We start from the raw sequence: 11,739 nt of genomic DNA, 5'->3' as shown, positions 1-11,739 counted from the left end.
TGCTCTCAGGAATCCAGCTGCTTGTGGGGTGGGGTGCAGTGCAGTGGGATGGGGAGGGTGGGGAAGGGGTCAACCTTCAGACTGCCCAGGCCCAAGACCCTGCGCTGGGTCCCTCTGAAGGGGACACAGTGAGGGGGGAACATGATATCCCAGGAATGAACGGGTCAGGGGATCTGGGCGGCCTGGGCTCTCCAGCTTCCGGCCTTTGCTTTGGGAACAGAGTTGCGTGCAGCTGGTGCCTCACGTCCCTTGTCGTCTGTAGAGCTCACAGAGTTCCGCCTGGGCCCCTCTGACCCCGGCCTCCTCCGTCCCAGGGAGTCCCAGAGAGTCCCAGAATCCAGCCAAGGGCAGGGCTCCTGCGTCTGCTCCCCTGCTGGCTCCCTCCGGTAAAGCCACGGGGCTGAGCTCAGCCTTGAGTCAGGGACAGGGGAAGGTCAGAAACACACCACGGGTGCAGCCAGGACAAGGCCTACGTGGCACCGAGGTCCCTGGCGTGGCGGATGCCAGTCAGGTGAGTCCCCTGTCTCTGCGGTAAAGAAGTGCTGGCAGGTCAGATAAAAACTTGTGCTTTAATATATGTGTGTGTGTGTGAGTGTGTGCGTGTGGAACAGCGGTCTCCGGGGCCTCAGTGCCGGGCCTCCGTCCTCGTTCTCTGTTCATCCTCGCAGCCAATGCAGGCCCCCTCCCTGCGGGCGGCCCTGCCCCTGGGCACCCCGGCTGGCGTGGGGTCAGTCTTTGGTACGATGGGGACACTTTGGTGTGCCGGGGGCGGGGCGGGGGCGCCACGAAGCACTCATCATCTCTGCAGCGCCAAGAGGAAGACGGCCGCGGGCCCCCAGAGCTGCGGGCAGGGCTGGCAGGGGGCGCCGCTGCCCGGCATCACCACCACTGTGATGGGAGAGAGAAGGGAGACAGGCCAGGGCTCCGGTCAGCTCAGCAGGGCCAGGGAGGAGCAGGCAGCAGGCCGTGGGAGGACTGTTCCTCTGCCCCTTCTCTGCGCACACAGACACACGGGTAAGACGTGAGTGGTGTGGTGTGGGGAGTAACTCTGCCTGCTGGGTCCAAACCCTGGCTCTGCAGCTCACTAAACGAGACACAGAGCAATTCACGCGACCTCTACGTGGCCTCGGTTTCCTCGTCTGTAAAATGAGTCTGATAGTCAGAGCCACCCCAGAAGACTGTTGTGAGGAATAAATGAGATCATGCATATACAGGTGTTTGTACCTTGCCTGGGACCTCGTAATCACTCAGTAAATGCCAGCTGTTATTACTGCACACACCTAGCCCCCAGTGGGGGAGGGGGAGGGGCTACACGTTCACACCTAGACACACACACACACACAGTACAGAGGTGTACCCAGCACAGACGCTGCTACTGTCAACAACTTAATGAGCTCACAGGAGGGTCTGCTGGTCTCTTTGTCCTCCATACAGCCCACAGCCTGAGCCAGGGTGGGGCCCGAGGTGGGTACCAAACACACCAGCATCTGTTCCCTAGTCACTAACACATGCATCTCATCACCCAGCCACTCTGAACCGCAATTAAGACACCAACACCCCCCGACATTGGTACCCACCCACACAGCCCCCAGAAATTCAGCACCCCCACCCTCTTTCCATCTTGCACCTTTATTAGGATCCATCTGCTTCCTGGGACATTCTCCCTTCTTCACTGTGACGTCATCTATGGCGATATCCCCCAGGTAGCCCGAGCCTCGAACCCCCTCAAAAATAATCTGGGGTGGGGTCAGAGAGCAGGGAGCAGGGATGAGGGAGGTTCTGCACTACAGACTCCAGCCCTCAGCCTCTGTCTCCCCGGAAGGCCCCCCATCCCTGCATGCTTTCCTCCTCAGCTCCCAGGAGCAAGCCCTGGCCCTCCCAAGTGCTCCCTGGCTGGAGCACGTCCCAGGGCTTGGAGAGCCGTGAGGAGCACTGGGCCCAGCAGACTCACCTGGAAGGGCCCGCTGGGGCTGATGGGCACGTGCACCTGCTGCCACACGTTGCCCTTATTGCCACTGAGGGACCAGGCGTGCGTGTCCAGCGCCCCTTTGTTCCGGGACCGCACCAGGAGGTTGAGGGAGCCTGTGGCGGGAGTGAGGAGAGGGGGCAGTGAGCGGGCACCCTCACCCTTCCCCATTCACCAGGCTCAACTCCCTACCCCTGCCCACAGCACTGTCCCTGCTGGACGGGACCTTCTCCCCATCGCAGACTGGCTCAGTGTCCTGTTATTCCAGAGAGGACCTCAGCATGGGAAAGAGAGGGGACAGCGGCAGGGCTTCCATTCATTAGGGCAGTTTGCAAATTTTCTTTCATTTCTTCCTTTCCTTCCTAATCAGCTAATTCCCCACCCCCACCCCCCACACCACACACACCGCCTTTCCCCCTCTAGACAGGGGAGTTGTCTCAGGACATTGGGGCCCATATCTGAACACAGAGCAGGATTCCCAAAGCACATAATGCACATGCTTGGGGGTACACGATACATGCGATGATTTCTGGAGGTACAGGAACAGACTAAAAAGTTAACACTTGGAGGGTAGCTGGTGGGTGAAATAGGTGAAGGGACTAAAAAGGTATGAACTTCAAGTTATAAAATAAATAAGTCCTGCGGATGTAAGGTACAGAATGGTGACCATAGTTAATAATACTGTATTGCATATTTGAAAATTGCTAAGAGAATAAATCTTAAAAGTTCTCCTGGGAGAAAAAGTTCTGATGATGGATGTTAACTAGACTTATTGTGGTAATTATTTTGCAATATGCACAAATGTCAAATCATTACGCTGTAAATATGAAACTAATGTTAACTATACCTCAATGAAAAATTTAATAGTTATATGTGTGTTTCAAGAGGTAAATAAAGCTAGCCCTTCAAACCCACAACTTAGGACAATGCTTCGGACAAAGCTAAGAAAAAAGGAGTGAGTTGATTTAAAGAAAGATATTAGTATATGTGCTACATAGCTAAGGTAAAATGTGAAATTTTGGAGGCATTAGCCTAGGGGTACTGAGTCCCTTTTCCCACAGACCCAGGGCCTGGAATTGTGGGGGTGCTGAGGGGCAATGGAAGAAAAGGAGGGGATCAGGCCTTGATGAAGAGCACCCAGGCAACGTCTTGCCCCCTCGCTGGCTCCGCCAGCCCATCTCGAGCCCCTGTGACATAAAGACCTGGCTCAGAGGGAAGGGGAATCAATCTTAGATGGCACCTGGTGGCTGGCATTTCCATGGCACTGTCTACAAACAAAGCCACACCATCTGTGACACCAGATAGACAGACCCCCAGTGGGGGAGGGCCACCAAATGTTACCTGCCTGAGATAAAAGGAGTTGGCTTGGACCAAGGAGAGCCAGCGACACGCAAGGTCTGGGGACAGCTGGTGCCCAGAGCTGCCAGGTAGGGTGGGATGGGGGCGGAGAGGAGGGACCAGGACAGCAAGAAACATCCACCCCTCTCCAGCAGCAGACCCAGGCCCAGGGGAGGAGCAAACAAAGGTTCAAGGCATGTGGGGAACCCTCACCAGCAGATGGGGCCCTGAGAGGGCTGCAGTCAGTACCACACTGGCTTAGGCAGGGCCCAAGGCCCAATGACTTTTGGGCTTCTCTCCAGCCCCAAAAGGACCTTCCCCTCTTCCCCTTCCTGAAGATCTTCCCCCGTTCCAATCCCCCGTCCCCCAGGGTCCAGCCTCAATCTCCAAACCTTTTCTTCCTCCTGCACCACCCTGCCCCAAGGACCCTAATGGGGGAACCTCACCTTTTCACTGCTCAAACCAAAATTGAACTTCTGCCCCCTTCCCCGATCATCCCACCAGCTCCAAGCTCTCCCCTCTTCCTGACAGCCTTTCACAGGGTCAGCCAGGCCTTAAGGTGCCTGCTCACTACATTCTTCCCTATCTTCCTTGTCACCTCCGAAGCCACACTGAGCTACATGTTGCAGCCTGGACACAGTCCAGCTTTCCAGACTCTGGGCTTTGACCTGGGCTAACCCCACTGCTTGAGATGCCCTCCCTACGATATTCCCCTAACTAAATCCTTTTAGTGATTCAAGGACTCTCTGAAATGTTGCCTCCTCCAAGAAGTCTTCCCAGGCTGGAGCTGGAAGCCCTCTGTGCTTCCTGTGAACTTTGCAACCTTAAACTGCAGCTCCCTGTGCCCACACCACTCCCTGCTCTGCGATGTGGCAGTTACTGGGATTCGCATCTTCTCTCCCTATTTGACTCCTGAGGGAAAGTCTCCATCAAATTCCTATCTGTTCTCAATATTTGAATACTCAATGAAGAACTTTCCATCACTGTCATCAGGACTGAAAAGGGGCTTCTCAGGGTTAGAAGTCACCTCAGAGTTCATCAAGCTCAGCCCTCCCTACCTCCCTGTCATTCATTCATTCATTTATTCATTCATCGAATTGAGCAGGCACTGTTCTAGAAACCAGAGACATATCCATGAATAAGATAAAGAACCCTGTTTCCTGGAGCTTATGCTTTTTTTGGCAGTAAGCACTATAAAGAAAATAATGCAGGAAAGGGACACAGAGGTATTTTACATGAGGCTGTCAGGGACCTCTCCAAGGAGGTCTGAATGAGGGGAGGGGAAGAACATTCTAGGCCAGGGGAAACATCACAAGCAAAGACTTCTAAGGCCTCGAGTACTTAAAGAAAAGCAAGGAGACTGGTGTGCTTGAGCTGAGTGGAGTCAGGGGAGAGCTGCAGAAAATGAGGTCAGAGGAGCAGGCAGTGGAGGATCAGGTATGGGATGCCTGGAGAAGATGGTGATGGACGGGGGCTGAGCAGGGGAGTAACATGACCTGGGACAGGGGTCCCATCCACAGCAACCCTGCTGGACAGTCCTTCTGTCCAGGCACAGGAAAGCCCATTCCTTTGCTGGGCAAATCTGATGCTTACAGGCTCTTCCTCAGATAGAATTCAAACCTGCCTCCCAGAAGCTTTCAATGACTGGTGTTTGTCCCACCTGCTGGGGGACACCAAGCACAGACGGCTCCCTCAGGGCATTCTCTGCTCCCAGGCACCCGGGCATCCCAGCTCTTAAGGCTTGATTTCCCAGGGCCCTACTATATCCAACATGCTCTTCTTGCCGGCAGGGTCCCCTGTGCCCCTGCTGAGCTGAGGATAAAATGACCAGTTATCCTGGTTTGCCTGGGATGTGGGACTTCTAGTGTTAAAAGTGGGAAAGGCTGGGGCAAACCAGGATTGATTTGAAGTGGTTACTCTAGCTGGGCAGGGAGGTCCTGGTCACCTCCGCCCCCACCTACCCTGCAGGAAGTATCTCACGAAGTCCAGACCCAGTCATGGGTGAACTGCATTGTGTGGATGGCCTGGGGGCCCCCAGTGGATGCAGAGGTTCCATCCCACCTCATTCTAGTTCCTCAGTTCAGCCTGACCCATCACTCTAGCTGTGGACACTTCACAATGAGCCTTTAGGTCTACCTTTGCATAAAGTCACTTCCTCAACTGTGCAGCCAAGGAAAACAGTGAAGCTTTCTATGGTCTGTTAAGGCCTGATCACCAAGATGTACAGTTTAGAGGGCACAGAACAGTAGGTGTAAAATGAGGGAAATAGAATATATGTGTACTGGCTTCTATATGCTTAAAGCAATTCTGGAAGTTTGCCCCCAAAATCTAGTACACTGATTGCCTCTGGGAAGGGACTCTCGGTGGCAGGAGGACTGGGATGGGAGAGGGATGCTCCTTATGCACACTTTTGTACCTTCTGACCTGTGCAAAATATATTACCTTTTTGTAAATATGTAAACAAATAACTAAAATTAAAATTGTCACTTCCTCAGTAGAGTCTTCCATAACTAGCCTCCAGAGTTGGTCAAGTCTCCCTGTTATCAGCTGTCTTGGCCCCTGTCCGTCTGCTGCAGACACACATCACAGTGGTCACTAAATCCTACCTGGTGCGATTAGTTATTTAATGTCTATCTCTCCCACTTGGCTGTAGGTGCCAAGGGGATGAGGAATTTGTCACTCAGCACCTGATGCCTGGCACACAGCAGGAGCTCTGGAAGTGATGGCTGAATTGATGAAGACACTCTTACCAGTGCCATCTCTTCCCAAAGGGCACTTCTTAGGTTCATGGTTGTGCTTAGGAAGTAGTACTTCCTCTCACGGCTCACAAAGCAGCTCTCTTCCAACCCTGTGTTTAGGGCTTGGGAGAGTCAGACAGACTTGGGTTGCTGTGTGATCTTGGGCAAATGTTTAACCTCTCTGGTCTATATGGTAACATCTCCCTCACCTGGTGGTTGTGAGGGTTAATGAAACCACAGATGCAGAGCATCCAGGATGTCACCTGGCACCTGGCAGGCACTCAATACATGCAACATCTTAGCTGATTTCTCCATCCCCTCCAACATTTCCACCTCATCCTGCTGGAGCCATTCTCTCTGCAGACTCAGGAAGCCTTGATCATCTCAAAACCTCAGACAAGCTGGCTCTGGACTTGCCCTTTGCCCACATTCCGCTCACACTCCCTACAAGGATCTGTGATTCAGCCAAGTCGGGAAGCCCAGGCCTTATGTGGGCCAGTCCCCAGCTTCCTGTGGACCCCCTCCCCTCCCAGCCCCAGGACACACTTGGGCAGATTACCTGGTTCCTCAACTCACCGATGTGCTTCCCGTACATGTGGTAGAAGAAGGAGACACAGTAGAACTTGGCGCTGGCGTTGTACAGGGGACTCACCAACCTTGCACGGTCCCCCAACTCCCGGGGCCTTGATGTCTCAATGAACATGTAGTAGCCTGCAGGGGAGGGGGAGATGTGCCAACAGCCTCCTCCTCACCCCTCCCAGGTCTCTTTCCACCTGATTCCTTTTCTGCCTTAATATCAACGGCCTGAATCCCAGGTGCCTCACCCCACCCCACCCTGTCCTCCCTGCCTCACAGCACAGCACAGGAGTCTGGGCCAGCAATTGTGAGTTCTTAGCTCTGCTGCAGTTTCTCTTCTTCCCAGTCCTCTAGCAGGTCAGAGCTGTTTCTCCACCCTCAGACTGGGGCTCCCCGGGGGCAGGGCTGTATCTCCCCTCATACTGGGGCTCCCCAGGGTTAGACCCCTCTGTGAAGCAGTTCTCCTTTCCTAGCAACAGGCCATGTCCTCACCCTCAGGGGTGCCGCTTATGTCAGTGGGGGGACCAGTGTTGGGGGAGCGCTTGGGGTTCTGGGTGAGGGCATTCTGCCGGGTCCAGTCAAAGTTGTCTGTCAGGTCCTGGGTGTAGCCACAGATCTTCTCATCCTCAAAGTGGCAGGTGTTGTCTGCATTCAGGGCGGGGTGGGGGGAGGGAGGGAGACAAAGGGGGTCAGCCTCCTCAGGTCCCCTGGTCCAGCTGTGCCTTCCTGGTCACCCCCGAGGCAGCTCCCAAGCATTCAAGCAGTGGGCCCAGGATCCCAGGGCTTTAGAAACCAGGCAACGGGGCCCCTGACAAATCTGTTCCTGGAACAGGGCTTCTTAATCTTTTTTGCACCACAAACCCTTCTGGTGTCTAGAGATGTTAAGGACCCCATCTCAGAATAATTATTTAGGCGCATAAAATGAAAAACACAGGGTTACAAAGGAAATCAATTATATTGAAAATATGTAAAAAATAAATTTGCAATATAATAATAAGTGGGCTTCTCTATTATCTAATTAAATCACAGGATCCAGTGCTAAGTCTAACGTTGTGGTCTGAAATAATAACGAATGGAAATGATATTTAGAGATAGCTGCAACAGCTTTTAGATGATGTGAAAACACCGGATTTCCACTGATAACAAAGTCACAGGTAGGGATTACACCACATTCCTACATTTATCATTGAAGGAGATGTTAAATTTCTAGAAGTTAGGGAAAATAAAGAAGTAATTGTATGCCCTTCCAGGTCCAAGTTTCATGGACCCCCCTCACCCTCTGTGGGGTGGGGGTCTATGGATCTCAGATTAAGGACCCCTGCCCCAGGGAACAGAGAATGTGGATTAGCCTGGTCTTTCCATTTTTCTTTTGGGGACAGTGAATGGTGCTGAGTGAGGACAAAAGGTCCTGGGTTAGAGATGGCCTCCTGACTCCACCCCCTTTCAAGCTTTTAAGCCCCAGAATAAATCCTGGATGCAAATATCTCCAAGCCCAGCCCTGCTCCCTTCTGCCTCTCCTGCCAACTGCTGGCCTTCACACTATTTTCTCTCTGGGTTATCTCTTGGGGTCCGTCCCTCCCACCAGGGGAGCCTCTGCATCCCTAAAGGGAAGGGGAAATGGGTAGGGGTATCTCACCTGACAGATTGGGAGAATTGATGGCTGAGAAAGCAAGCAGGAAAACCAAGTCAGAACCAACGTGTGGGGCTATGCAGAGGGTGCCCGGGCTTAGGACCAGGGAACAGGGTCCCCAGAGCAGGACTGGGGGCCAGAGGCACCTGGCCTGCAGTGACAGAGTAGGACACCACACACTGGGGAACCTCAAGCTCAGGAACCATATGGGGAATATGGAGGGGTCCCCTGGGCATGAGATGGGCCCACCTATCCCACCACCACCGCCGCCACCACCTACGCTCCGTGTAGTGGATGATGCGGGAGGCCATATCTCCGGCCCCGAAAGTGGTATAGGGCGTGAGGCGGACCTCGTAGCTCTGGGGCACTCGGAGGTCGGTCAGGATGTACTCCAGCAGCTGCCCCTTCTCCACACGCCGCACCGGGATGGCCTTCACCATGGCGTTGTGCTGATTCAACTGTAGATACAGGAAGTTCCCAGATGCCCCACACCCTCCACCTGAGCACCAGCCCAGGCCCTGATGTGACTTTGGGGGGCAGCGTCGGGGAGCAGGAAGAGCAAAGGACTAGGAAGCCAGGCCCTCAGTTTCCTCTTCTGTAAGATAGAGCAATCACCCCTTCCATGCCCACCTCCCAAGGCTGCCTTAGTAATAAATGATAGTAACATGTATTGAACAATTAATGTGTGCTAGGCACTGCTCTAAATGCTTTGCAATTATTAACTCATTTAATCCTCAAAATAATGATGCTATCATGTGGAATAGTATAATTACCCCCATTTTACAAATGAAGAAACTGAGGCCAAACAGATGTAGCTTGCCCGAGTTAATATAGAACTGAAGTTTAGCTAAGGCAGTCTGCCCCAGAGTCACACTCTCACCCTCCAACCAACTACCCCTTAGTCTGGGCAGAACCACATGGAATTAGACTGCACATGAGACTAGCACAGAGGCTCTGGCCTTGCATCCTAGAGACCCTGCAGATAAGACTTAAGCTCATGCTTTAAGCTTCTGATGTAAGAGTAGATTCTATTTTGCAAGCAGGACTGGCCCTGCCCCCCTCCCCCCACATGAACCCAGCAGACCCCCGCCCAACTCTCAGGGCTGCGCCCAGAGCATGCGTTCACAGGGGGCAGGTCCCTAGAGCCTCCCAGCTCCTGCTGCTGTGTCCAGAAGAGTTATCGACAAGAGAGTTAGTGTGTCCCCAACCCCTCCCCTGGCTTCATGAGCATTCCCAGGGCCAGCCTGCACCTGGGCCCCTGTCCCCCTTGGCCCACCTGGCGGACACTGAGTCTGTAGTTGAGCACGGGGTCGACAGCGTCAGGCTCCCTCTGGGTCCACTGCAGCACATAGGAGTAATTCTTGGACAGCTTGTGGCTGCGGGTGGGGTTGGGGGTGTCGAAGTAAAACTCCGGGCTGTAGGCTTTGGCTGAGAGGGCGGGGAGCGGGGCATGGGGCCGGGAAGGGTGGGGGATGGGGAGAGACACAGAGAGAGGAGGTGCAGGAGAGGGAGACAGAAGAAGGTGGGTGGAACAGAGAGACAAAAAGAAGGAATATTACGAGGAGAGGAGATGGTGGGGGAAGAGGAGATTGGGGAGGATGAGGGGTAGGAGGGAGATGGAGGAAAGGGAGATTGGGAATCCAAGAGGTGGTGTTGGTGAGAATGGAGCGGAAAGGCCAAGGAAAGGACAGAAGAGAGAAATTTGGGAAGACACAGAGAAGGGATATTAGACAAGACACGGGAAGAGAATTGGGGAGAAGAAACCAAGAGGGTCAAGGATTTTGAGGTAGAAGGAAGGAAAGAGAGAGGCCAAAAGGTGGAGAGACAGGGAAAGTGTGGGAGAACAGGGGAGAAGGGAAGGAGGTGGGAAATGTCACAGGGGCCTCTGGCTGGCTGGGCTGGGTGGGGTGGGGAGGGGCTGGGGAGTGGCCAGTGACCTGTGGTCCTAGCCCCTACTCGGAGCGAGGAGGTCCACACAAGAGCTAAAGGGGCACCCAGTCAGTCGGGGGCTGTTGGGAGAGCCAGAGTGCGGTAAAATGGGGGACAGGCACACCGGGGGCTCTCCTCTGGGGTGCTACCTCTGACAGGGAACCGGCTCCCCCCAAGGGAGGAAGAGAGGGAGACGGGTCCGGCAACCCCATCGGCTCCTCTCCTTTCCCCTCCACCTTCACCACAACCTCCACTCCTTTGTCACCCACCCACGCCTGTCTGCCGCCCCAAACAGCCCACTGGAATGACTTGAAGAGATGGGGCTGGAAGGGATTTCTGGGCACCGAGGGGCCTGAACCTCTAGAGTGCCAGCTCAGGAGTTGTGTGCTGGCTGGCCCAGCTCCACCCACGAAGTTCCAGAGAAGCTGTTGAGGGGCGAGCTCCCTCCTCTGAGCTACAGCTCAGGCACCCCACATTGGGCTCCCGCAGTCAGGAAAAGAGAAGATTCCCTATCTGCAGCCTCTGGGGCCAAGGACGAAGGAGGAGGGGCTCAAAAAGTGACGGCTGAGATGGGGCAGTGACCAGGGCTTGGGCGGGTGGGTCTAAACCTGATGTGGTCAGGGCTGGAGGAAAAGAGATGCCTGCTACTCCAACAGGTGGAAGCGGAGAGCTGGAAGGGGTAGAGCCTATGCTTCCTGCAGGCGGGGCGTAAGCGCGGTGGAAAGGCGCCTTTAACTGCAAGGGCCCATACCTGGTGCTCGTGGGGCTAGAGGGGTGAAGCCTAGGCCTGGTGAAGGCTTGCCAGGAGCCGCGCAAGCTAAAACAGGAGAGGCTTAGGCCAGGTCTACGCGGGCCTCGGAAGGGGACGGCCTAGACCTAGAGTGGGGCGAGTGCTGGAAGCAGGGCTGTGAGAGGAGGTCCTGGTGAGACTCGGGAGGCCCTGCGTGGGATCTATACCTTCCGGGCCTAGACCTGGTGCAGGTGGGCCGGAAAGGGCCGGGGTCCCGGCGGGGCCGGGGCAGGGCAGGCGTTGGGGCGGAGCCTGGCCCCAGGTGGGCGGGGTTGGAGGGGGCGGGGCCGTCGGGACGCTCACCCGAGACTTGGAAGAGGCAGGCGGCCGAGCCCACGTCGTTAGAGACGCTGCACTCGTAGCTGCCGCTGCTGTCGCGGCTGACGGCGTCGAGGCGCAGCTCGGAGTGGTCGGGGGCCTCGGCGGCGACGGGGACGGCAGGCGGCGGAGGCAGCAGCTGCCCTTTGAAGCGCCACACAGCCGAGGCGATGCGCTGGGGGCTGCCTCGAAGCAGCGAGCAGCGCAGCAGCACTGGCCGGCCCAGCGCCTGCCGCACGTCCTGGGAGCTGGGCTCCACCTCCGGCGGGACTGGGGGCGGGGGCGGCGGTCAGCGGGGCCTCTCCGCACCGAGTGGGGTCTGAGGAGCGGCCCCGTGGGGAGGCGGCGTACTCGCCCCTGCTCCCGCCACCCCACCCCCACCTGGAAGGGTCTCAGGGCCGATACACACTCACAACATACAAAGTAGTCACGCTCCTGCACGCCTTCCCCGACC

General features: G+C 55.4%; 1 protein-coding gene across 3 annotated transcripts in view; it reads right to left on the bottom strand.

Moving 5' to 3' along the window:
* Positions 1-556: 556 nt before the first annotated feature.
* MDGA1 (MAM domain containing glycosylphosphatidylinositol anchor 1) overlaps positions 557-11,739 on the bottom strand; it is a 54,320-nt gene continuing 43,137 nt past the window's right edge. The window contains exons 9-17 of one of the 3 annotated variants that reach the window (XR_009048040.1): positions 11,271-11,555; positions 9,525-9,676; positions 8,529-8,706; positions 8,255-8,278; positions 7,111-7,263; positions 6,602-6,753; positions 1,952-2,082; positions 1,628-1,736; positions 557-888 (exon numbers count right to left, since the gene is read on the bottom strand). Coding sequence is in view for 2 of the 3 variants with exons in the window: in XM_057699397.1 (XP_057555380.1) it covers positions 797-888; positions 1,628-1,736; positions 1,952-2,082; positions 6,619-6,753; positions 7,111-7,263; positions 8,255-8,278; positions 8,529-8,706; positions 9,525-9,676; positions 11,271-11,555 (1,259 nt within the window). In the remaining variant the exon portion in view is untranslated. The remainder of the gene's footprint in view (positions 889-1,627; positions 1,737-1,951; positions 2,083-6,601; positions 6,754-7,110; positions 7,264-8,254; positions 8,279-8,528; positions 8,707-9,524; positions 9,677-11,270; positions 11,556-11,739) is intronic. The other 2 variants (XM_057699397.1, XM_057699398.1) reach the window with 2 other exon arrangements.

Source organism: Hippopotamus amphibius, chromosome 11, assembly GCF_030028045.1.
Source record: "Hippopotamus amphibius kiboko isolate mHipAmp2 chromosome 11, mHipAmp2.hap2, whole genome shotgun sequence".
Taxonomy (NCBI): domain Eukaryota; kingdom Metazoa; phylum Chordata; class Mammalia; order Artiodactyla; family Hippopotamidae; genus Hippopotamus; species Hippopotamus amphibius.
Note: the sequence above shows the minus strand (reverse complement) of the source record. Positions and strands in the feature narration are given on the sequence as shown.